This window comes from Equus przewalskii, chromosome 22 (assembly GCF_037783145.1).
Source record: "Equus przewalskii isolate Varuska chromosome 22, EquPr2, whole genome shotgun sequence".
Classification (NCBI taxonomy): Eukaryota; Metazoa; Chordata; class Mammalia; order Perissodactyla; family Equidae; genus Equus; species Equus przewalskii.
Window position 1 is genome coordinate 10,832,025 of NC_091852.1, and position 26,863 is coordinate 10,858,887.

The 26,863-nt window shown below is 43.4% G+C and overlaps 1 protein-coding gene across 12 annotated transcripts in view; it reads right to left on the reverse strand.

The window, feature by feature from the left end:
• Positions 1–26,345, reverse strand: part of TLE4 (TLE family member 4, transcriptional corepressor) — a 141,642-nt gene extending 115,297 nt beyond the window's left edge. For 7 of the 12 annotated variants that reach the window (XM_070590709.1, XM_070590703.1, XM_070590702.1 and 4 more), the window contains exons 1-4: positions 26,096–26,345; positions 25,206–25,303; positions 24,008–24,071; positions 22,782–22,826 (exon numbers count right to left, since the gene is read on the reverse strand). In XM_070590709.1, coding sequence (XP_070446810.1) covers positions 22,782–22,826; positions 24,008–24,071; positions 25,206–25,303; positions 26,096–26,140 — 252 coding nt within the window. In that variant the 5' untranslated portion in view covers positions 26,141–26,345. Of the gene's footprint in view, positions 1–22,781; positions 22,827–24,007; positions 24,072–25,205; positions 25,304–25,576; positions 25,821–26,095 lie in introns of those variants that run through there. The other 5 variants (XM_070590704.1, XM_070590708.1, XM_070590707.1 and 2 more) reach the window with 2 other exon arrangements.
• Between the last annotated feature and the right edge of the window lie 518 nt (positions 26,346–26,863).

Sequence of the window (26,863 nt, forward strand, 5' to 3'; positions counted from 1 at the left end):
TAAGTTCACACGTTCCGCTCTGGCGGCCCGGGGTTCACCAGTTCGGATGCCAGGCGCGGACACAGCAGTGCTTGACAAACCATGCTGTGGCAGGCGTCCCACATATAAAGTAGAGGAAGACGGGCACAGATGTTAGCTCAGGGCCAGTCTTCCTCAGCAAAAACAGGAGGATTGGCAGATGTTAGCTCAGGGCTAATCTTCCTCAAAAAAAAAAAAAAACAAATACTGAGATGTGCCTGGAAGCAGCATTGCCCAAAGCAGGTTCTATACCAAGTCTTGCAGATATTAACAGGTATTATGTAGACACAAAGGGCTCCCTGATCTGACAACTTCACAAAGCTTAAAGTTAAACAAGTTTTTTTTCCTGTTGGACATCTCAGTCTATCATTTGACAACGTTAGTTATAACCTTTGGAAAGGGGCATATAAAATGCAGTACTAATCAAATTTCTTTGACTATGGAACTCTTTCTTCTCAAAGGCCTTAGAGATTATATTTCATGGGAAACTCTGAGCTAGTCAGCGGTTTGCAGGCCTGGCTTTACAATAACGTTACTAGTGGATCCTTCACAAACCCCAACAGCCAGGTCTCACCGCAGACCAATGAGCTCGCGCTCTCGGAGGGTAGAACCCAGGCTTCAATATTTTATTTTAAAGCTCCCCAAATGATTCTACTGGACAGGCAGGATTGAAAAACCATTCAGCTAGAGTGCAGGATGCATGCAATAGAAAACAGAGGAAAATGAGGACAGAAAGGGTTCACTAGGGTCAGACTGTGGAAGGTCTTGAATGCCACGCTAAAGAGCCTGAACTTTATTTGGAAGGCAGCAAGGACCTATCAAGGACAATTCCTGGGAAAGCTATGATAAATGCCAGACAGGAGGTCAAGACACTCCAGTGCGTTTCTGCCCTCCACCCTCTTCTTGCCACTGATTATATTTGAGTGGCTGTGGAAGGACAGAAGAGATTTATAACCACAAAACATACCACAAGAGGAAAGATGGAGGATGAAAGATAATTTCAGAATAAGAACAATATGAATTCCTGTAGCACCACAGGCTTAGGAAATTCAACCAGATGTTTTCACATATCAGCTCATTCATTCACTCCTACTCTAAGCTAGCAGCTAAGGAGAAACAGCAGCGAATGTTGAACTGATTTGGATCCTTGAAGTGTTTATAATCTAGTTCAGGTGAAGACCAAATGGACCTAAACACAGTAACAGACACCATGTGGTACCTAGGTGGGTACACAGAGGAGCCCTAGAAATGCAAAGGTGAGGGAGTGGAAGAAACCCCTTTTGGCTGAAGTCATTACAGTGGCTTTGGGGAGAGAGCAACATGTGAGCCACATTAATTCCACAATTTTCATTAACTGTCTACTATACTAGCCATACTAGGTTTACTATACTAATTATTCTAATTGTCTACTACACTAGGCACTGTGACAGTCCAAGAAAAGAGTAGGGGAACAAGATAAGATTTAGAGCCCATAACCTAGCAAATGACACAGACATTGGGAAAAAATACAGAATGCAGGGTATTTTAAAATGCTTTCCAGAGGACTCTGTTTCCCTGAGGGTGCAGTGAGTCTGCTAGACAAAGGAGAGAGGGATGGGGGAAAGGGCAAGGGCAGGCGAAAGATCAGCCTGCTCCACGAGTGTGGGACATTCACGCTCCTCCGACAGGGCAAGTGAAAGCGGCAGCACGAGATGAGGGTGGAGAAGCAGACCCAGGAGAGCCCAGTGCTCCTGGGATTATCTCCACCTGGGTCAGACCAGTTACACATGGTGAGAGTCACCCTAAATATGGTGGTCAAAGCACTGACCATGATCGTGATCCTCCTGATCCTCCTGATCCTCCTCCTCCTCCTCCTCATTTTAACATTCACGGAGCTTCCTCCGTGCCAGATATTTCACTGAAGTGTAAAACAATTTTAAGAGGATTATTTCCGTCCTCATTTTACAGATAAAACCAAAGAATAAAGTGGTTAAGTAATTCACCATGATCAGATAGCTGGAGAGAACTAAACAAGTGCAAGAGTAACTGGGAGTAGACTCCAGACCAGCCGACTGACTGGGTGTGGCTAATGAGTGAGGGAAAGGCAGTCATCAGCTGCCTCCACGTTTCTGACTTGAGAAACTGGGTGGATGGTGTTGGGCATTTCCCGAGATAGAGATGACTGGACCACAAGCAAGCTAGTGGGGAAGGATGTCACCTGGGGACATGCTGAGTTTAAGTACTTGTGAGACAGTGAAGGGAAATGAGGACTGGGTTACACAGAAAGGTCTCAGAGGAGAGATCTAGGTTGTAGGAAAAAACTGGTGGGTGGAGGGCAAAAGTGGTAAAGAGACACATTTGCAAAGAGACAGATGGCAACCAGACTTTTGAGGGTGAACACGATGCAGTCTATATGGAAGTCAAAATATAATAACGTACATCTGAAATTTATATAATGTTATAAACCAATGTCACCCAGTAAGAAAAAAAATGGGATTCATCTACTCAGCAGAGTGGACAACATCACCCAGGTAAGGAGTAAAATGAGAGGACAGAGCCATGTTGAGACACTAGCTGGATTTCCAGGAGTGGAGAAGGGTCCCTCAAGAATGACTCCATGCAGACAGACACAGAAGTGGACCCTGAGCTCCCACAAGCCCAGATCCAGGAGCGGGGAATGCAAAGGCTGCAGGCACGGCCATCAGCCGCGAGGTCAGCCAAGCAGTCCAGCCAGACAGGAGGGGCTGCTGGAGAGTGTCGGTGAGGCAAGGAAAGGAGACACTGCATAGGGAGAGGCAGCAGCATGCTGTGACTTCACTAGATTTGGACAATGAGAGAAGTAAGGAACTTATGACTCCAACGTGTAAAGCCATGGTGCTCCATCCAATAAGATAGGGAAGTCACAGGCCAGTTTCAAGGTTCGCTTTGCGGGACAGCAATGGAAAGGCAAGGGAAGCATCCAGACTCAAGTGACAAAACATTCTGGAAAGCACACCAGACATTGTGAATGATACAATAGTGGACTCACAAATCCCAGGTTGACTCTAATTACTAATCCAGCTGAACCACGACTTTAAGCAAACCCCTAAGTGATCTGGGACTCCATCTCCACAACCATGAAATGGGAAGAATAATAGCAGTCCCATATCTAGTTGGCAGAAATATTTATGAGTGGAGACTTACGAATAAAATCCCTTACGGTAAGCATTTCTGTCCTAAGACAGTACTGAGATCAGATAGTGCTACAAACTGGGCAACCGTATTGTAAGGTATCGATTCAAGCTCAGGGCTCTTCCTCTCTCTCAATCAGGAAGGCAGGCCTCACTAACTTATACGACACCCAGGAAGGGCTGTGGATCTAACGGAGGGTGGGGGCAGACTCACTGGCACAGTATCACAGAGGACAGTGCCTCTCAACCAACTGCAGAGAGAGAGGTCACAGGCCCAGCCCCAGAAAATCTGCCGTTTCTCCACTTTCTTGCACTGTGACCCAGAAAAGACATTCTCAGTATTTATGTTTTGCTACTGGCAAAGGATCTCTCTTCCTCTTTTCTTGGTAAACAGATACTTGCCCTGGATGCAGTAAATTTTATATATAGTAGTAAAAGCAGGCTGGGGGGGAGAAGAGGGGTGGAGGGGAAGTCAGGCTTAATTTCAAAGCTGCTTGCAATTTAAGACTACAGAATAACAGTTATGTGAGACTTACAGAAATATGTTTTTTCCACCAGGTAGATGGTAAAAATAAAAACCAAATCTTCTGAGGCAAGTTATTAAATTACAAAGAACTCAGAAGTACTTTACAGCTTCCTATTTGTGAATCTGTATCAAGTGCCTTGACTTAACTTACTATTTTGCACATGACCATACCACCTTGAACTTGATCTTTAACCTAACTTGCCCTTAAACTTACGTTTTTATTTTTTAGGTTACACTTTATTTTATGAACTTCAATTTGTCTATTCCTAATTTATAAAACCACCCTGTTAAATCTTTTGATTAATTATTCTTTTTTTCTTGTTCTTCTCCCCAAAGCCCCCCAGTGCATAGTCGTACATTCTAGTTGTAGGTCCCTCTGGTTGTGCTATGTGGGACGCCACCTCAGCATGGCCTGATGAGCAGTGCTATGTCCACGCCCAGGATCCGAACTCGCCAAACCCTGGGCTGCCCAAGCGGTGCGCACGAACTTAACCACTCAGCCACGGGGCCGACCCCTAATTAAATATTTAAAGCAGAGCTACTTAAAGTAGTCAGTGCCCAAATTGTGATCCATCAGCAAGAAGATAAAGGGCTTGTGCCAGAATTAAATCAACTGTTGTTTACTTCAGCTAGATGGGATTTTTTGTTCTTTGGTTTTGTTTTTGAACAGTAAGGACAGGCCTGAAGGACGTGGTATGTTGACTTCTAGTCTGGCACAGCTCCTATCTAAGGCCCACCTTTAGCAAACAGTCCACAGACCACACTGAGTAACGCTGCTCTGAAGCCACACTCCTACATTGCACACTAGAATTTCTTATTGCCTGGGAATTTAGAATAGGTGATAGGTATACTCCCTCAAGGCAAAAAAAATTCTCCAACACAGCCTTAACAAATGGGACGTTCCCAGACCCCCTGGTTTACGTGGAGAAGCTAAGTGTCCACAGTTACACTTAGCTACTTAAGAGTCGATGACGGCCTCGAAATCAGGGCTGCAGACACCCCAGCCGGGGTCTTCCCGCTAGACCCGCTGCCTGCTAGTCTGACGCTGTGCTACAACAAACAAAAGCAAAGGACTACAGTTATAAACAGCACTTTCTTATGTCTAAATGACATGGTTAAAGAAGAGCACGGCAAATGTTCCAGCTTAAGTACGTTTGCGTTTCTTCCACAACAAAATACACTTCAAAACGGGAGTTATCCTTGCTTTACTTATGTTTAATAAATTTCTGCAGGGAATGTGCTCGTATTAAAACAAAATGTACTACTTCATGATTCTTTCTGCCCATTTACCTAAAATATTGCTCAGGAATTAGAGGTCAATATGGGCAAGGTAGCCGTTAAGGGATGATGAGAGAGAATCTGAAAGTCTAAGTACCGATTAGAGCGGTGTCTCGTAAGCAGAAGAGGGAGAAATGAAAAGCGCCCCTCTTCTCTGTAACAAGGGACCAACCCACCAGCCACCAGGTGGAGCTCAGTGAGGCAACCTAAAGCAAGGTACCATTAAAACGACTTCATCTGCCGAACCCGTTCCAGAGGTGCATGTCTGGAACTTAAGCAATAAGAGGTTATGCAGATATTACACTACCTATCAATCTTGATACCCTAGATAAGGGGTCTCATTCAAGCAGCACGTGAACTCTCGTGTACTACATAAACTATACTATGGAAATAAAAAATGACAGAAATAGAAGAAATTCTGGAGATTCTCTGGCTCCTTGCTACTCAAAATGAGGTCAGTAGACCAGCAGCATGGGCATCACTGGCGTTAGACTGGGGACTATCAAGCAGGGCTCCAGACCTGCAGAAATCGAAGCTGATCGTAATACGGTCCCCAGTGACCGACAGACACGCTGAAGTTTGAGAAGCACTACTCTAGTTTGCTGGTTCTCAACCCTGCTGCACATCAGAATCACTCCTGGAACTTTTAGAAAATGCTGATGCCCACATCTCAGGGTAAGGGGCCCAGGAACCAGCATCTTATAAAACATACTGATCCAGTTCTATCTGCTCATTTTATGGATATGGACGAGGAAGTGAGACTCAGAAAAGTTAAATGATTTACCCAAATCACAACGAGTTACTCACTGCATTATGAGTAGATCCTAAAACACATTTAGGATTGTGCTGCCCATAAAAAAAAGCTGAAGAAACCATAAAGTTACCAATAAATCAAAATTAATTTTAAACATAAGTTTCCATTTTACTATAGACTTTTTTGTACTTTTAAAAGAAAGAAAAACATACTCATGTTTATTTTATGTATTACCCTTTCAACCTTAACCAGCAGTTTTTGATGGAGTAGGGGAGCATGATTCTCCATCAGCCGCAGCACAACTGATGGAGACACAGTACAGCATCTGTCTGGGTCAGCAGTTCCACCAGAGTGGTAGGACCATGCGTGAGTCTTTCCCTTTCTAAAATTCCTCTAATGTGAATATACCACTTTTTTAGCAAAAGACCAAAGCACTTCAAAACCAACTGTTAAAGACCTCAATATAACTTAGATTGTAAAGTCCAAAAACAAGGACAACTGCTCTGCTTACAAAAGTTTCCAAAAGCACAAAACTGATACTTAGCACACCTAACACAAGAGACTTTTGCCATAACTGCTGACCCTTTTGGTGGTTGCCGATTATGTCATTTCATTTAAATGGCCCATAAATTAGCACTAGATACAAGTGGGTGTGGTGAGAGGTGTGGGTGGAGTAAAGGAAATTAAAAGCTGCGGTCAGACTCGAAAAAAATACCCCATAAAGCAACGTATGTTTCTGACAGTTGAAACAGACTGCATGACAGACATCAAAACCACATTTCCGCATGTTTTTTTTTGGAATGGATCTGCGGCTTTATGCCACCAAACAATATTTTGGTTTACCAAAATGTACTCTCTGGCCTTTTTAATTTCATGTTTACTTAACTTTCCTTACTATCACTGCTGTTCTCACTCAACTACAGCAGCTTAAGACAAGCATCTAAAAGGGGAGAAAGGTCTAAAACACAGAATGTGCTTCACTTTGGGGGGAAAAAAGAAAATTAACCACACATATCATACACAATGACTAAAACATCCATTGTAATTTCAGTGTTCAGCTCATCAGGGACAAAACGAACAATGAGAAAAATTATTTCTTTTGAAATATAGTAGTTTCTCAAGACAATTATAGACTTACCCTCATATTTACATGCAATTTCTCAACACAAAAAGGACATGAAATCGCTGACCTATCCACAGTGTTGGCCGAATGATACAGCAATTTAAAAGAAAGAGAAGAAACAAACGACTGGAGCAACGAGTTTCCATAGCTGACGAATAATTTAGAGAATTCTGTACCTATTTTTAATGTTAAAAAAACCTTTAAAAGGGAAAAGTCAAAAATCAGATCATTTGCAAACTCCCACTATGTATCTATATAAAGGTAATGGCAGTGATCAAGCAAAATGACAAAGGGAAACACTCTCTCATGCATTGACACAAAGGTCAAACACCTTCCTTATTAAAACAAGTTCCTTAAACCGTTGCCCACAAAGGGCTGCCTGGCAAGGTCCATTGTGGTCTGGATGTAGAATAAAGGCACAATACAGGTCTTGCTGAAAAGGAATCCTTGAGGTTCTTGGCAGGAGTAGAGATTTGGCAGGAGATGAAGGGAAGGTGCTGATATGGAGGGATAAAGGCGAAGAGAAGCAACAAGCTCCCCTTCCTTCCTATCTCTTCCTTCCACCACTCCCTCCTCCCTAGGCATCTCACCCCCTAGCATAATCAAGATGAAGTGTCACCCGCAAGGTCTCTTTTTCTAATGATACCGTGATTCTGCCAGTCTGCTGAGGTCAATGTCTCAGGCCTTTCTCCTATGTATTTCTACATCCCTCATCCAATGATTTGCTGGGTCACTTGGGTTCCTCCTTTCCAGTCCCAGGTCACCTCCTCAACCCTGTCCCTCTCAAGTCATGTCCCTCTCCACACAAGTCATTTCAATCAACATTTATTGAACATTTGTTGTCAGGCTCCATGACAGCTGCTGAGAACAAAGCAAATTAGCAGAACAGACATGGTCCCCGCCCTAGTGCCTGCTTAACCTTCCCTCTGCTTTCCTTGGATAACCCAGGTACTAGAACTGGCATTCAAGCCCTTCTACAACACAGCCCAAACAAACCTTCTCAACCACTCTCTCCTCTATCACCCAACCAAGCTGGAAATGCTAACCAGAGCCTGAATATACACAGCACTTTCCTGTCTCTGGGACTACCACTTGGAATCCTCCCTTTCCTTTCTTCCTGCTTAAGTGACCCCCTCCTCTGAGGTCCCACTAAAATGTCCCTATATCCTGCATAACAGCATCCTTAATCACTCTGGAACCAGAAAGACTTCCTCCTTTTCTGCCTACGTCACAACAGCAGCATCACCACACACTGCCTTACAGTCTCCACAATGGTCCAAATGCCATAAAATCTCCAGGGAGGCAAGCATCTACCTCTCCTAACTCCCTAGCCCTCCAAGGGCCCTGCACGACTGCAAGGTCAACTAGCATTTGTGGAATGAACGAACAAAAGCCATCGCAGCCTTTGCTTTCCACCTGAGGCACTGAAGACTGACTCTTACCAAGCACCTCTCTCAATGCAGGACGAATAAAACCACCTCACAAGGATTAAATTCTTTTCCCGGTTTAAGTCTTTAGGTTATAATCATCTTAATCTTTGCAGGTCCAGTTCTAGATATTTCAATTTGAGAAGCTAAATGTTTCCATTTAGAAAGTTGATTTTTTGGGTAAGCCTCAAACAAAGTGACAAAAGCATGCTCCCAGACTGTAAAGTCAAATATTAAAGAAAAAGTGGGATTGATAAATCTAACCTGGAAAGCTGGCACGAAGACCATCTTGCAATCCAAATTCTACAAACTCTTACCGAATTTCGTTCTATACGCATCCTAAACCGAAGCTACATATCCTAACAGTGCTTGCTTAGTTTACAATAAAACCCTATCAGCTCTGCTTAGATCTCATGAAAGGAGGTCCTAACTATGGGACTCCTTCTTAGGCCAGCAATAGCAAGCATGTGGAAATGAGCTGCCATCTTAAAAAGCGAAGTTTTGTACATAAATGTACTATGCCTGACCCAGCCTCTCCTAAATCTGAAACCTCATAAACCTAAGAACAGGCTTTCAAGGAAGTAGAACCGTCATCTCCACATTCCGGGAATCCACATAAAGGTGAAAGCCAAAGAAGGGCACTCTGGAATTTTGCAGGACACAATTTCTCCATTAAGAAGCCCCAACAAGGGCCAGCACTGGTGGCCAGTTGGTTAAGTTCAGCGCACTCAGCTTCAGTGGCCGGGGTTCAGTTTCTGGGTGCAGACCTACACCATTCTGTTAACGGCCATGCTACGCTGGCAGCCCATATACTAAAAAATAGAGGAAGATGGGCACAGATGTTAGCTCAGGGCGAATCTTCCTCAGCAAAAAAAAAAAAAAAGCAGCAGCAGCCCAAACAACCATTTTGTCTTCCCCAACTCAGCCAAAAAACGTTCAAGCAACTAACTGTGGAACTGGCACCATATTTTTTAATGGACCACTTTAGGTGAACTATAATATTTTTGGAGGTTAACCAAAGTAGACACACTTAGAGGTTATAAATCACACTCCAAAACAGTTTTATGTCTCAAAAAAATCAAAAGCCTTTACAATAGTCACCTACAATCATAGCACAGCACAAAAGAACATACAGGGTGAAAAAGCAACCCCAAGATCAGTGCCCAGACATTCAAAAATAAAATAAACCCGTGATCTAGACCCACTGGCTACTCAGAAAACTCAAGGTTCCATTTTGTTTATTACAACGTGATCAGGACTAGACAAAGATAAGCACAACACACTTGGACATATCCAAGAAGCTAAGTGAAAGAGTAGGACTATTTTGCAGCAAGACCTGCCCTAATCCCTCAGCTGGGGCAGATCAGGCCAACGAGTCATGCTGAATTCTCAGGTGGCCCAGTCTATCACATACATCTTGACACTAACCAGACGGTGTCCAGGAGAATGGCTGAAATGACTTGAGACTGTTTGGCATGGACAAAGGAAGGCTAATAATGAAGGACAACACTTCTGAAAAAGTATCACCTAGAAAAGGACTAGGACTAATTCTGGTGCCCTCGATGGATAGCCAGGACAAACGGGCCTCACTTAAAGCAAGAAATTTCCACTAGTCCAACAGTTCCAATGAACAAGTCTATTACTCTCCCTTCTTTAGGAAAAAGATATTTACAGAAGACCACCTAGCATCCCCATTTGAACTTGAAATAAGAGCCCAGAAAGAGAGGAAAAAACCTGAAAAGACAGGCATGGTTCAACAGGTTCTCTCAAAATGACCTAATTAACCAGAGAAGCCAGACAAGGCTGATTCTTGGCCTCTACCCATTAGATGCCAGTAGCACCTCCAAGTTGTGACAACCAGAAGTATTGCAGACACTGCCAAATGTCCTTGGGCAAAAGGAAATGACCCCATTTGAGACCACTGCTCTAGTGAAACAGCTCTCACCCTCCTTCGTTTGGGTGCTGGTTTCCTCACTAGATCAATGAGTGCTTCGGACTCTTCTCCCACAAAGGCACACAATCTTACAATCAGTTCAAAGACTATGTGGATCCTTTAAAAATCCAGCCAAGGACGCCCATCCTATTCTCACCCCAGGCAGGCACTCAATGGTTTTTCAGTCCTCTGGACACTCCCATGTGGTTATAAAAGGTACTGTGCCTGTTTTAGAAATTTCATGCTCGGAAGTACAAAATATCTACAGGCCTATCTATGGTCACCAGGCCATGAGCCAGCAGATTAAAGATGAAGTGATCAGTTCACTAACCCAGTGAACTTTTCACAAAAAAATTATACTATTTTTCTACAACCTGGAATAACTAACCAATCCATGGCCATGTGCATGGCTCTGCAACCCTGGCTGAAAAACTACACTCAACCCATATTTCCACTCAACAGTTACACTAGGAGGGGCCAGCCCAGTGGCCGAGTGGTTAAGTCCGCACTCCGCTCCAGCGGCCCAGGGTTCCAGTGGTTCAGATCCTGGGCGCAGACACGATACGTCTCATCAAGCCATACTGAGGTGGCATCTCACACAGCACAACCAGAAGGACCTGCAACTAGAATATACAACTATGTACTGGGGGACTTTGGGGAGAAGAAGAAGGAAAAAGAAAACGAAGATTGGCAACAGATGTTAGCTCAGGTGCCAATCTTTGAAAAAAGAACAAAACAGTTACACTAGTAAAAAGTCCTGAAGCAAAGAGTAAAGGAACTGCTTTGCGAATTAATAACTGAATCTGAAAACCAAAGCTATTTCTACTTGTTAAAAAAAGTGTTCCCCCCACTGGTATGGCTAGTGAAGCAGTCAAGGCAGGGCGCCCATGCAGGGAGGGCCAGGTGGCAGAGAGAAAGGCCTTCAGCTAACAAGACTGCTCCCCTCAACGCCGCACTTCTCAACAAGGATGAGGGGGCAGGGAACGTGCTGATCTGAGAATTCAAAAAGTATCTTTCTGATACAAATATATACCCAAACGGAGAGCCACTATTATTTGTAACACTTAAGCTCACTGTGTTCAGAACTCAGCAGACTAAGTTCATACATTTAAAAAACAAAAACAAAACAAAGCAAGCTTATCATACTAAAAAGGTTGCTTAGGAGGCAGGTTTTACCAATGGTTCAGAACACGGGCTCTGAGGCCAGACTGCCTGGGCGTGAATCCCCAGTCTGCAACCTCCTAGCTGCGGGGCCCTGGGCAGATGGCTTAGCTCCTCTTTACCTCAGTTTCCTCATTCACAAGGAGCATAACCAGATCTCTTCCTCAAAGGGTTATGAATTAAACAAATACATCTGAAGCATCTGGTGCCTCACCTGGTATGCTGTAGGTGCTCAATAAACTGTTGTTATTATTAATATTTGCCAAAGATACACATATGGAAAATCTGTAACTATGTGTAGTCACTGATAGGCTCTTGGCCTAGAGAAGGACATCTAAGATATGACCATACCTATGACAGAAGCAACACAGCACATGGTTCCAGGTTATAAAAATGGCAATATTAGGGTTTTTTAGCAGTCTACAATAGCCTGACACCGTGAAAGTAAGCTTATTCAAAAAAGAAAAAATTAATATTTCCTCATATGTAAAAGTGATTCTAAACCTTAACTTACTGAAATGGCATGCCTCTGGTGTCAAGCAATAAAATTAGGGACAGACTTTTTGCTAAAGCTGGTCATCTTTATTTTTATTTTTCGCTGGTCATTTTTATTTTTTTATTTGCTGAGGTAGATTCACTCTGAGCTAACATCCACTGCCAATCTTCCTCTTTTTATATGTGAGCCACCACCACAGCACGGTCCTGACAGACGAGTGATGTAGGTCCATGCCTGGGAAGTGAACCCAGGCTGCTGAAGCAGAGTGTGCTGAACTTAACTACTAGACTACCAGGTCATTTTTAAATCATATGATGTTACAGCTGAAAGATACTGTAGAAATAAATCATCATCTGGAAATGAATCCAACCCTAAATTTTAAAAATGCCGATCGCCAGCTCAAGGACCTGTGTCAGAGCTCTGATGAGAACGCCTAACCTCTGACTGCCTACCTAGGCTTTTTTTGCTCATTATGAAGCCAAGTCCTGCCCAGAGCTCAGACACAAAGCTCAGACACAGGTGGCTGACATTCAGATGCAGAGTGCTACAGGGGACACAACGAAAGGAAAAATTAAACCATTCCTTCAGTTCTTCCAGCATTCCTTCATTCATTTCCTCTAGCAAGTTCCAAACACTATTTCAGCTGCAAGAGACAGAGCAGTAACAAACACATCCTTCTCTCTGGAGCTTACACCTTAGTCAAGGAGCCTAATCTCCACCTGATGCCCTCCATTCATCACTTAAAAAGGCCAAAACTAAACATGCCCCCCTTCTTTTATTTTCCTACGATTAACTTACCATAAACCAAGTTGAAAAGTCCAAACCTTCCCTAAGCAAAGGACTTCTGAAAGGACAATGCAAGCAACCCGAGCACTGAGGCTCTCAAGCTTGTTGCAAGCCAGTGTACAGGCAGACTTTACCCTTAGCTAGAGAAACCGACATCTACATTGAATCCTGGAAGGGTAACTAACCCCAGGAGCTAATTACACAACAGGTAATAAACTACTACACATCTCCTTAACATTTTGGGAAAAAATTATTGGATCACATTATAATTCATACAATTTCAGAAGTTGTATGATTAAATTTTCTTAACATATGCCAAGGGAAAACATAAAAACTGATCACTTTAAAGCAGCACTGGTATTATATTATGTATATACATACACATATCTTTATATGACATGTTTTACAATAAGTGCTCTAGTTCTGCATCAACATTACTTTACCCTGAATGCCGGCCCTAGGAGAATCAGTGAATTCTGAACCATCCACTAATTAACTGCGGAACTCTGTCACTTAACATCCCAGTCTCATTTTACTCACCCCCAAGATGGGGAAAATGTGTTAGCAACATTACTGGGACTTCAACAAAACATGGATGAGAAAGTACCTTGTAAAATATAAGGTACTACATAAATATTCATTTTTACTTCTAGCTTCATTAGGTTAATTTTGGACTTAAAAATAAAAACTCTGAAAATAGGTGTTAAAAGGGACTTTCTGAGACTAAAAAAGAAGTGATAGTAAGTCTCAATTTCTGTTCACTGGGTCATAGGAAATAACAAACCAAAACCAAACAGTCATTTTAGACCAAAGGAGCTCAAAGCGGTCCCAGCCTTCACTTATACTCTTGTTTTAAGCTGAGGAAAGTCGGGTGCTGTGAAGTTAGGGTACTCAGCAATATCAGAGCTGGTTACGGCCAGGTCAGAACTGGAACCTGAATCTCCTGACTTAGTCCAGTGCTGCGGGGAGGAAGGAGAGCATGCTGGTAGCAGAGTGCTCCAAACAGCTTTCGGAATACGGCAGCAACATCTATCAACAGTGATCTGAAATCGAGTCAAACCCAGGATATATGTTACTGGCTGGCTGATATCAACAAGCTATTTAATCTCTTTCTCTCTCAGCCTCCTCATACACAAAATGGGAAATAAAAATACTACAATCTCATAAAGTTGTTGCAAGAATAAGCTAAATATCACCTGCACGATAAGCTCTCTAAAATGGCTTACTGTTATGATTATTACTTTCAACAACACTTTACCATCTACACTAATAAAAAACTAAGGTATCTTCAAAGTTCCTTGTCTCTTGAAAAGAACTAGAAGCTTGCATTTTTCCTGATTTTGAGGGAAGTTAGCTAAACACACCACAGTATAATTAAGATCAATATCTCCCCACACTCACCCAAACCACATGTACAGAGACCTTTAAATAGTAAAAGAATTCTTCAGAGACACACTGACTAGTGATGGAGTGATGTTCAAACTGAATTTTAAATTCAGTTAGGAAGGATTCATGTTTTCATCTTTAAAAAGGCAGATTAACCATGCTAAAATACATATATTCTACTTTAACTATCCTTCCTCACTCCTGAAAGGCACCCAGCTCAGCTTTTACTTCCCGTTTCCACAAACTTAACAGGTAGTCACCACAGGCCTAACTGGGCGTGGAGGCTCAGCATTTGTTATCCTGCAACCTAAATATGCCCTTAAAAACATTAAATCACACATATTCTTGGCTAGCTCAGGCTGAATGCAAGTATTCCCTCATTCACGAGCACCTACTGTGTGGCAGGCACCATTCTCAGTACCAGGGACACAGCAGAGAACAGCAATAAACGCCCCTGTTCCCACGGAGCTTACGTTCTAGTGGGAGAGAGGAGACTGGCAGGAAACAAGTTTCTATCTAGCCTAGTGTTCGTATGGTACAGTTCAGGAATGCGGGAACAGACAGCTTTATTAGGCGCTTTGCTAAAAGTGGATGTAGGCTTTGCATTTTAATTTGCGGATCGCAGTCTCCCTCAGGCAGGGCCCGGACACTGGAATGGTAAAGGGGAGGAGAGGGAGGCTCTGCACTCACACACAAACACACAGATCAAATCTCCAGCTAGAGATGACACTGTAACACCTCGTGGACTGCCAGGAGCATCCCTATCTTCTCATGTTGCATACAGCCAAGAAATCACAGAAACCAGCTCACAATTTGCTGTTTGGAAACAGCACAGTCAGTGAAGGGAGCCCTGAAAGGGAACTCAAGAAACCTACTATTACCCTTTCTGCCAGCAATTCCCGCCCCCCCACCCCCCCACCCCGCCCTGGGCACAGTCACTGACCCGCATGAACCCTGGCCTCCCCGCCCGCATGCTGATCCTCCCATACTGTGACACAGGGCCAGTCTCTTAAGCCCTTAAGCCTCAGTGTCATCTGTTCAAGGAGGCCAGGGGAATGACACTGCTTGGCAAACTGTCGAGTACTCCACTGACAAAAGCTATTTAAATAAATACATGGATTCAAGCTTGCTACTTGCTTTACAGGAACATCAGGAAGATTAAGGAGAACATATAAAATGCCTTAAGCTCTCTGTAAAGAAAGGGAGTTAGAGAGTACTACTGCTCATCATTTCTGCGATTACTATTCTTTCCAGTTGTAGTTCCTTGCATTCGCAAATTATTTAGCCAAAATAATCTACAGATCTAGAGAAGCAGAATACACAGTTAGAAAATAAAAACAGAATCCTAATTAGAATAATAATAAGTGAAATAAGCTTGCTAAGAAATCGGAAGGTCAACATCCATTTTCCTTCCCACATGCTCTCACTGCCTGCGCCGCTCCAAGCACCAGGAGGCTGCAGGGGTCCGAGGCCCGCCAGGACCTGACCGGTGGATGGAGCCCAAGCCCTGAAACAGGAGAGCAGCCACCCTTTCTCTCCATGAAACGAAGAAGCTCCCTTCACATTACAAACTGCCAAGTATTTGTGGGCAAAATCCTCAATAATTATCACAAAGTGACCCACTCACCAGTGAATAAAGTACCTAAGTAAGAGGTGTCCTAAGTATTTCTCTTCTGCTTCTTTGAAGATCCAGCTAAGAAAATCCACACCTACCCTTCGTTCCCCTGGATGTAGCATGGGTTACACACTGCAGTGCTCTGAGGAAAGTTCTGGCTTGGTGGTAGAGAAACAGCAAGAGCTGGGCATAAACGCTGGGTCCATTCCAATGAAAAGAGAGAGGGTAAATAGATTTGTGTTGATGAATGCCAGCTAAATCCCTCTGTACAGATAGAAAGCAACTTCCACTGACAGCTGTTACTAAGGCAAAGTCACAACAACCCTTATGTTCACTTTTGACTAAAACTTCTGAGGCCCTCCCCCCTTAAAGGAGAGCAACAATTTCATCAACTCCGTCTGCAGTGCACTTACTCTGAACAAGTCCTAAGCCTTGCAAACTGTCACCATCCGCGTAAATACTCAGTTGCCCACACGTCAGTGTGCTGCCTCCTGCTTCTCTCCAACAGCCCAGCTCACAAAACTGAGGATAACTTAGCCACAAGACCACTGGATCTGCCACCATTGCTGGAGTTTTTTAAGAGGAGGTGTAGGGTGGGATTGAGGGAAAGTACCTTCCAAAAATCACATCCCTTTCACTCACTCCACAGCCATCAAATATATTATTGCTGTCCTGAAGCGATAAGCCAGCTATCCAGTCACAAGAAAGGCAATAAAAACGCTCTTATTAAAAACAAACAAATTCTAAGTGCACATTTTAAACATTTAATTCTCAATTGACTTTCCCTCTTCTATAGCGCAAAAAAAAAAGAAGGTAAAATTCTAGGAAAGGAAGACAAAATGAAGGATGTGAGAACAATGAGCTGGTGCCTGCACCACCTCAACCTCACTGGGTCTGCACCAGCACCCACAAAGGCACATCTTATTCGTCAGTCCATCAGTCCAACCCAGCTTGAAGTTTATTATTTAGGATACACAGAACCTTGCCCAGAAAACAAAAAATAAAAATAAACAATATTCAGTAGGGATTAGGGGCAGTGAGAAGGAAATATCCCTTTGTTCGAATGCTGCAAAGAAAATCTTTTACAGTAAAAGCAAAACATTTGCCTTCATTTACAAGTTTGAGTTGCGTGTGATTTCCTGCATCTAAGAACCTCTTTCTGAACTACAAAGAGGCCACAAAACATCACATTTTCCCCTCCCAGCTTCCCCCTTCAAAAACCCACAGGACGATGATTAACAAACAGCCCCTTGTCTTCAGGCATAGTTTTAGAAGCCACAAGGAAAAGATAAAAGTTAAATGGAAGAGCAAGTTTGTAAACAAATGAGAAATAGGTTGCCCAGGGAGGAAGCAAACTCAATCTTGATAAGCAAGCAGCTCTCCTCCCCTGTGGGAGACTCCAAGAGAAAGGGATCCTGGCCCTCTCACCCACTGAGGGCAGTGTGGATGGAGAGCCCAGGCCAAGCCTTCCCGCCTCAACTCCAGGCAGAGCTGCAGAGAATGCCTTGACACTCCAGGAGTTTGGGGTATGAGCCTCAAGTTCAGTGACTCAAGGACAAACCCAAGGACTATCCCGGCCTCCCAGGGGCTCTCCATTCCAGCAATGAGCTGGGGCCTGAACCTCCAACCAGGGGAGCCCCATCTCCCAGGAGACATCCTCCCAGGTAAATTCATCTGCAGTCCTGAATCCACTAGCTAATAACTGTATCACCTTGTGCAGATCTGACCCTGTTCAATCATCCTTTGATTGGATATAATCCCTTTCTTAGAATCATTGTGAGAACTGAAGAATTTTGGCAATGTGCCCAGGTCAGTGGTAAGCACATGCTAGATATACAATAAACATGCACTCTCATTCAAAGGAGATTCCAATTTCGCTCAACAATCACCGCTTTAGGTGAAAAATCTTCAGATATTTTGAAACTTCAAGAAAGAGAAAATTAAGAACCAAACACGCAAGAAGAGAAAAAGGAGAAACCCAAGCTATCCAGAAAACACTCCTAATTATGCACCCACCTTGACAGATCCGCTTCTCTTGAAGGTCCTGTGACACGTAAAACGACAGCACCCTAGGTCCCCGACCAAGGCACTGCCACTTGGTATCAAATGTCCTAATGCTAGGTCCTCTCCCAGTTTGGGACAAAACATAATTTAAAGTCTATATATATCTAGATTTAGTAAATGGGACTGAAGTTGCTGTCCCACCCCAAAATGTCCAAATCAGAGAGGCAGAGGACAAAAACACCACCAATAACCTCCACTGGATTAACATTAATTGCAGAATATTATCAAAGAACAAGTAATCTTAAGTTAGAAAAGGTGGCTTTAAACCCTAATAAAAAACACAAAACATAAGAAACACCCCCACCAACACACACACATGGTCTCCTAATTGTATCTGGAATTTTTTTGCACAGTCATCAAAATTCCACTTGTAACCCCTCTCTGAGATTTTCCAGTCCAGTAGTGCCCACCCACTGTTCAGCCCCTCTACATTACTATTTCCTAATGTTTATACAGCAAAAGAAAGTTCCATATGCATAATTTTCATTGGTTTATTAGTCATTTTCAGCTCAAACCCCCAACCCTTGGTAACAGTTCACTTTCATTATTATACAAGAACTCAATCACATCCATTTCTGGAAAAAATAATCACTGTAAAAATACAACAGACACACTTCTGCCTACATTCTCAAATACCTACTCCTGCACCTACTCCTCCAAATCTAAGCACATACAACCTAAGAGAGGAGATTTGCAAGAAATTAGTAATGCCCCCAAAACAAGTTTTCTTCTGGGAAATCTAAACAGAATTTTATACACATTGACTTCCACTGCAAGCACTGTCCCCAAATAAATTTACTGCACCCTAGAATCAAGCACACTCAAGGCTGGAATGTCATGCCAGTCATCTATTACTTCAACCTCAATAAATCTCTTTTGACTCTCCAAATCCACGGCTGCTTTCTAAAATAGTTCATGAAAAAGCACCAACCTAATTAACAACAGCTTCTTCTGCAACTGTGGCCTTGATTTCACTTATTTACACATTAACTGCAGCCTTCTTTTGGCCAATCCAGTCTATTCTCTGTACCATGCCGAGCCTTTTATCTGCCCTGGACAGCATTTTCTCCAGCAGATGAAGTAGATGCCGATTGATTTGCTGTCGAGCATGGTAAATTAATAGCAACAAATTGCTGAGGGCCCGTCTCTCTGCTCCACCATGCTTCGGCAGTTTTGCTTTATTTGCTCCATGATGGGCAGCAGTCGGCCTCTTCAAGTCAATTTCTTCTTAACAACCTGCAATACTTTTCAATGGTGAAAATAGAGCTGTTCCTTGTAAGTCAGAAATCAATATCCTATTGCCCTTAGAAAATGCTAAACAAGCAGTATTGGCAATCCACTTGGTACTAGAGGGTATCAGATATAATGCAAATCCATACTGCTTCCCTCCTTGTAGTTATTACAGTTTGCTAAAAGGTTCCTAATGTCATTTATCATCATTTACCATCGACCAGAGAGGCTATGATTATGATATCCTATCAGCTGGCAAGGCCCTTTCATTTCTATTCAATTAATATTTTAGCAGCACTCAAATGGTTGTGGCCTAAGTCTCATAAGAAAATTTACACGGCTTGGAGTCAAACAGGAGTTTTCTTGCCCTGATTCTAAAAAAACAGTAATTCTATATACACACACATATACATGCATACACACATATGCATGCACATATACACAGAGGAACACACAAACATATATACAAATGTGCAGCACTCACTTCTCTTAGGTTCTAAGTATTGCAGATTTCTACAATTTTCTAGTCTCTAAAGTCCCAATTCTAAGCTAAAGTTTCTTAGAAGAACCTTCAGATTATAGAACATTCACTAGGAGGAAGTCATGAGATGTTCTCAAAATGTGGTCTGTTCTAGAGGCTGAATTCACTTACCTACTGTTCCTAATCTACATGCAACATTCACTTTTTAAAGTAGTAACTGCTGCTGTCAGATTAAATCAGGGCGGTCTTCCCTAATTACAGCATTCCAGGTGAAGGATGGGAACGAACAGCGTTTAGCAATGTTATCAACTGCAGGCATCACCCTGCCCCGCCCATGGTCACTGACCCATTTAGGAGCCACACTGTATCTATAAAGAGGAACAATCAGCAAAAAAAGTAACAACTGCCCCGAGGGCCAACTGTCTCATCCAAATAAAAACCAAAACCTCCCACTTAGGGAAATCCTTAGAGAATAAAAGCCAATGTTCTTTCATTTTAAAAAATTCCATTATGAAGACATCACAATAAAACATGTGCCATTTCTAACCATGTCCCATTTGTCATCTTCACTTTCAAGCTAGAACTTAAGACAGCAGTGAAGCATTATCATATTATAGCCTAGAACATTCCACTCTAACTTCCCTGGTTTTTCTCCCCAGCTTCATCTGCTCAGTCTATCGATCCTACTAAAGATTACCAGAAATTAGATACATATTTTATGCTCTAATTCCATGTCATGTCACCGAGTTCCCCTTTAAAAAAAAAAATCAACTAATTCTACCAGTCTAATGTTATTTACTCAGTTACCAAAATTTAAATTAATTATGTTCTCAAACATAATTGTTAAAAATTGGCAACATTATGCAGGCTTAATTAAGATTAAATCCAATTTACTAAATGTACTTTAATTGGTACTAATTACATTAGCTTTCATTTCAGAATGACAAATTCCCCATAGGTTTCACTTTATAGTTCTCTATCAGGATCAACACAGGGTGACTGATGATGAGCAACATACAGAAAGGGGAGGAGCCATAATACCGACCCCCCCCATCCTGTTTTGTCACTGCTCTGTGCTATTATCCTTTTACCAGTTTGCTAAGTCACAGAGTCATGACTCCATCACAGCCGTCATCTTCTGTTCCAATGAAAAATTTCTCTGAAAATAAATACTCTGTGGCTGGCAGCAGCCAAGAAGAACAGGAGCTTTAACCAAAAAATACACAAAGGTTTCAAATATCAGGGCCACCAATTACTAGGGTACTTCCAAGGACTCCGGGGACTCCTACTCTTGAACCCTTGGAGACACAAATCTAATAAGTGAATAAGCCTAACCCGATCTTGAGAACTAGGCCCAATTACACCGCAGGGCAACTTCCCTGCGTTATTGCTGCTTTCCATTACGAGGGTATCCAGCGAGTGCATCTGGAAGAGAGGCCAAGAGGAACCAAGGCTGTCTGCCTAGGAAAACAAATAAAGACAGATATGCCTCTGTGCTTAAGGGGGGAAAGAAAGAAAATATAATAAGTAGGTGGTTTGCAGGGCTGTCTGTATTTCATAATGTGATAAACTGCCCTCAGGATTCTTGATATGATTGAATTTAAAAGCAAGAGGAAAAAAGGGAAAATGTACTCCATTCTCAATTTTAAATGGATGGCATTTGAAGCCAGCTGGACAAGAAGACGACAGAATTACAAAGGTATAAAATGTGTAAAATTAAGGAATCTCACAGAGCACACCTCCCTCCACCCCCACCAAAGAAATACATACAGCCAAATACAAGCTCTGTGCCTCTCAGAACTATAAATGGTATAAAGAGATCTGGAAACTAAGTGGTTAGGGTAAACAAGATACAGGAGGAGAAATAAGGGGGCATTAATCATCTGGTCCAATCTTTAAAAAGACACTAATCTTGAGTGGTTGGGTGAGGACAAAAAAAAAAAGACTTGTACAAGATCCAGATCTAAAATGACATGTAATGAGGATAATTAACAAACAATATCTCTTGTGTAATTTATTCCTGTAAGGTACAGCGAAGGGCAGTCTATCCGTAAGTTTGACGGACTGTGTTTAAGCAAAAGATACTTACATTACTAATCTAAACAGAAACGGCAAAGACACCAAAATAAGAATTTTAACACACAGCAAACTATATGATAACGTTAACACTGACATAACCAAACAGCATATGAAGTAATAAGAAGTATCTAAAATAAAAAGTCCTCAGTATAAGTAATGACTCATTTTTTCCACCTTTTTGTTTTCAAACACTACCTCTCCGATTGCTTTTATTGTCAGTCATCTTTTAAAGATCTACTATCAACGTGTAATTAACTATATGCAAAAAGGAATCCATAAGTCGTAAAAACCTAATAATATGTGATCATTTCATATTTTTTAAACTTAGAAAGTAATGACATTCACCACAAGTATAAATAAGAGATGAAAAACATTGTTCTCCCTCATCTTTTCGCAGCAGGTAAACACGTGCACACCTTTTCTGAAATGGTTGATGAAAGAGACCTGAAGATCACTAAAAAGAAATGCCTCCTAGAGGAATTATTATTGCCAAACAATATTTTTTATATATATGCTATTTTTCCAGCTAGAAAACTTAAATCAAACCATTTTATTCAGCCTCTTGCAAAAAAAGGCTGTCTGAGTCATACCTCTCAATGCTTTCTGACTAATCATTATCTTTTTTTCTTTGCTTTTTTTTTTTTTGGCTGAACTAATTGCTAGATTTCAAGACCCAGTGTTGAACCTTATCACATCCTCCTATCAGGCTCATTTACTCTGTACAAATTTTGGAAGGAACAGTTACAGTTCCTGGTAAGACCCAACTAAATAGCCTCAGGGGACCAGTACAAGGATTTTACATCAATTGCTTTTGTAGCTCCACAGATTTCATTTTGATCTTCCCAGTTCACCCTCTATCCTTTCTTTCACACTGAGCCAACGGAGGCTCCACAGAATTTACAATTTTACTTTCTCATATTTTCCAAGAAAAGCTCTTTCATTAAACAAGTTTTCGATGCCCGAAATAACACAAATTAACTCTTTCAAAAGAAAAACGAGACATATTTTAAAATTGAGCATCCTGCTTTTGAAAGTGTACAAAGTTTAATATGCATTCAGACATTTTAAATCACATTTTTAAATGAAAAAAATTAGAATATGCAAAAAAGATGGGGATCCACACCTGAAAAAACAGCATTCTCTCCAGTACACAGTCCTTGAAAATACAGGTAGCCACAAAAATGTGCAGAATAAAATTGCAAAATATACAATCTTCTTTCTAAAGTGCACGGTACTATTGTCATTTAAAATGGTTATAAAGAAATAATAACTTACCTGCTTGTGCATTTCTATATTCAACCCATAGGACATCTCATAATACTGTCAAAGAAGGAAAAGTAATTAACTTCGTGGCTTTCATCAATCTCCCTGGTTTGTTCAAAATCCCCCAAATATGTTTAATACAGACATAAAAGCCTCACCCATATCAAAATATCTGTAATACCTATGCTGCTAAATCAGAAGCAACATTCTACCGCTGTCTTCAGCCTAATAAACTAGAAGCACCTTAAGACAGACTCTAAGAGACTTAACTCACGAAACTAATAAAATCAAGTTCAAACATAGCATTCTTAACATCTTCAGTTGTCTTTATACATCAGTGGCAGATGAATCAAAAAGGTCTGATGAAAATTTGGTACCATATGGACTTTCCTAGGCACAGCGAGCAAGTTAATGGCAAAAACATGTCAGGCAAATGCTGATGCTTTGAAAGAACTGTTCAAAAAGGTGATGCTACTTCAGAGTTCAGTTTCTCATTTGTAGTGTACTGCTTATATTCATACATTCAAAGGAAAAGGCTCGATGGGAAATGAATGAGTTACTCTGGAGCCTTTATGAACAAGCATAAAAATATGCTTGGTAATACTTCTGAAAAAGCAGATCCGATTTTTTTGAACATGTAGTATAACTGGCATTATAGAAATTCTGGCAGAACAAATCGGTTATACACGACACTACAACACTCCTCAAACCAACCTAACACTATAGAAATTGAAAACACACGCAATACGCACACACTAGTAACATAAAGACTGGGGGAAAATCTGAAGGGTTGTCTGGTGTCTTTTCTTATCTATCATTCTTTAAAAGAAGTAAAACACATTAAAATTGTAACAGTTTACAGAAAAACTGTCTGGTTAAAATTGTTCAGAGCAAGAGCAATAAAACAACAAAGAAAACCATTAACACAAAAACATTTTGCTTGTGACTCTAAACAAAACATAAATGAGGTTTGTTTTTTTTCCAACCTGTAAAAACAAAGCACAGAAAATTATACCCCATGCAGCTGAACTTTCTGAAAATTCCAATCAAAGCTGGTTGTCAAAGGCAAGTTATAACAACCTGGAATTACAGGTTGCTAATGGTCATATTCCCACAAGCTCAACTGCACTGGCACTGCAACTGTGATCCATCCTGCAGCCTCCAGCCATCTGAGCGTATTCTTGCTTTTGGTATCCCAACCTAACAGGCACTTTGAATCTGTGACACAGTTTTCTTACCATGACATAATGCCGCTGCATCTCTGTCTTCTCACTGGCCAGTTTCTCACATTCCAGCTTCAGGCTGTCCAAGACAGAAGGAAATCTAAGTACCACGCAGATCTCGACTTACCTCCTTCAAACGTAAATACACATTCCCTCCTCTAAATCATCACCTGCAGAATGCCAAATCAACTATCTTAAATACCACCCTCATTATTGAAAGAGAGGCGGGAGAGGAAGGGGTGATTGGAACCAGCCCGGACTTGCCCTTTCAACAAGGATCAAATGTGGGGCTTTTGTTTGTTTGTTTTAAGAAAAAAAAAATCCCTGTAGCCAATTTAACTCCGGAACCTCATCCTGAAGTGAATATTCACTAAATTCACTTAACAAAACAAGAACAAGGAAATAAACATCAATGTCTACATATCCAAGCACAAGTAAGTCCCCCACAATGTCAAAAGGGAGGTTTTTTTCTTTAATGTTCCACGAAGAGATTAATGAAAACATGAATCAAGCGTGTCTTATGAATGATGTCTTATTTTTTCCCTCCAAAACAGAGACAAGTTGAATACCACCACCCAGGGGCAAAGTGTGGATCGAGTTCAGTGGCTTGTTTCGGTTCTCGCATTTACGAAATACGAATTACACGTCATTAAAAAGCTAGTGAAAGAAAAATATTTCAAAGGCACTCTAATGACAGTCTCAGAGACCAAAACATTTTTTTGCAGCATAAAAGTAATGAAACCGCTCACTTGCGACTTCTCAGGGCTCTCGGCTCTTGGTATTTCGGTGGAACGGCAGAAAGAAGTGAGAAGGAATCAAGCCCGGAGTAATAAAGAAGCAAGGAAGGCAAAAGGCCCCAGAATCTTCCCAGCCTCCCATTCTCCTGGCCTCAATAAATCAATACCGAAAGTTTGGCCTCAGCGTTTTCCAAGTCCCCCCAGTTTCGATTGTTCTGCCTCCTTTTATTTTTTATTATTATTTATGGGAGAAAGGAGAGATGCTTAATTTCTTTACACCTGCCTAAGAAAGAGAGGCCGTGACTTGCCCTTTCTGCCCACAAGGAAAAATGATAATAACACCTTTGTGGAGGCCAAAAAAAAAAAAAAAGCGGGGGGGGGGGGTGGGGGGTGTGTGTGTGTGTGTGTGTGTGTGTGTGTGTAGGGAAGACAAGAGCTAGGCAAACAGGAGGATCAGCTTAAGTCAATATCGTTACCTGTGGTACTGAGCCTGTAAAAACTGAAACTCTTCCTTAATCCGATCACAGGACTCGGAAATTGTAAATTTAAAGGGTTGAGCAGGCTGATGCGGTGCCTAAAGAACAACAATAAAATATTTAATTAGCCCACATCACAGGCGAGGCAGCGAGATGGAGAAAACAGCGCGCGGCGCGGGCGGGGGGCTCGTCGCGCAGGCACGAGGAGCGAGGAAACTCTCCGCCCGCCCCCCTCGGCGCACGGCCCCGCAGGGCTCGGCTCGGGGTGCCCCGGGCCCCCGCGCCCCCCTGCCCGCCCCGGACCCCGCAGGCTCCCGCCCCCGCCCCCCGCCTCGCCGACGGCGGGCGCCCCGCGCCCACTGCCTCCCCACCCGGAATCGAAACTGGCCCGTCGGGGGGACCCGCGCCATGGCGTCGGGCCGCGGTCGCGTCGGGGGAGGGGGCACGGGGCCGCCACCCTCGGCGGCCGGCCGGCGGACTGGCTCGCTCGCTCTTCCCCGGGGCCCGCGGCGCGAGGGGCCAGCGCCCCGCACTCCGGAGCCGCCGCCGGCCCCGCCGCGCCGCCGCCGAGGGCGCCCTCCCCGCCCGGGCGCGGAGTCGCGCCTCCTCCATCGCTCGCCGCCCCCCCGCGACGAGGGGCGGCGCGGGGACGGCCAACGGCTCGGCGCGGCTTCCAGGGGCTTCAAAGACAACAATAAGAAAATGGCTACAACTCAATCGCCTCGGCGCCCCCCCCCCCCTCGCCGAGAGTGCCCCCGCGCCGGGGGGCGGGGGGCGGCGGCTCCCCGAGCGGGGCGCGGGCTCCGGGCCGCCCTCCACGCCCCTCCGGCCCGAGACACAAGTCGGCGCGCAGGGGGCGACGCGGGGACTCCCCCGGCGCCCGCACTCACCGGGTGTCTGGTCTGCGGGTACATCTTGCTCAGGTCGCGAATCATCCAAACCGATTTAGTTGGCTGCGCTGGGCAGAGGCGCGCGGCTCATTGGCTTTAATGGCCCCGAGGAGGAGGCGGCGGCGGAGGCGGCCGGCTGGGTCCGAGGGCGGCTCGGGCGGTCCCGGCCCCCGCCGGGTCTCGCGTGACGCGGGCGGCAGGAACGCGCGGCGGCGGCGGCGGCGGCGGCGGCGGCTGGGTGCCGGCGGCCGGGCCGCTCCGCATTCCCCGCGGGCGTCACTGGCCCGCCGCGGGCATTGTCCGGCGCGCGTCTCCCGCGGCAACGCTCCGCCGTTCGCTCCGCCGAGGTGCGCCCGCCGCTGCCCCGGCCGGGCAAGTGCGAGCTCCGCGCCCCGCGCCCGCCGGCAGCGCCGCCCGCTCGCCCGCCGCTCGGCGTCCCACTCCAAACTTTTTTTTTATTTGTCTTTTAATTGGTTGTTATTCCTCCGAATGAATGATCGCTCTCTTCTTTCCTAAAAGCAAACACAAACTCCTTTGGTTCGGAAGAGGTCTCGGCGGTGCTTTTTGGTTTCTCTGGAGATTTTTTTTCACTTCACAGCAACGATCTTTTAAAAAGGCACCTTTTAGCTTCTTTTACCACATCTCATTTCCTTATTTTCTTCCTTCCTGTTTTCTTGTCTTTTTTTTAACCCCAAATTGAAGGGGATTATAAAAATAAAGGAGAGTGAAACGCTTGCGGCTTTTTTTTTTATTCTCTCTCCTTTCAAA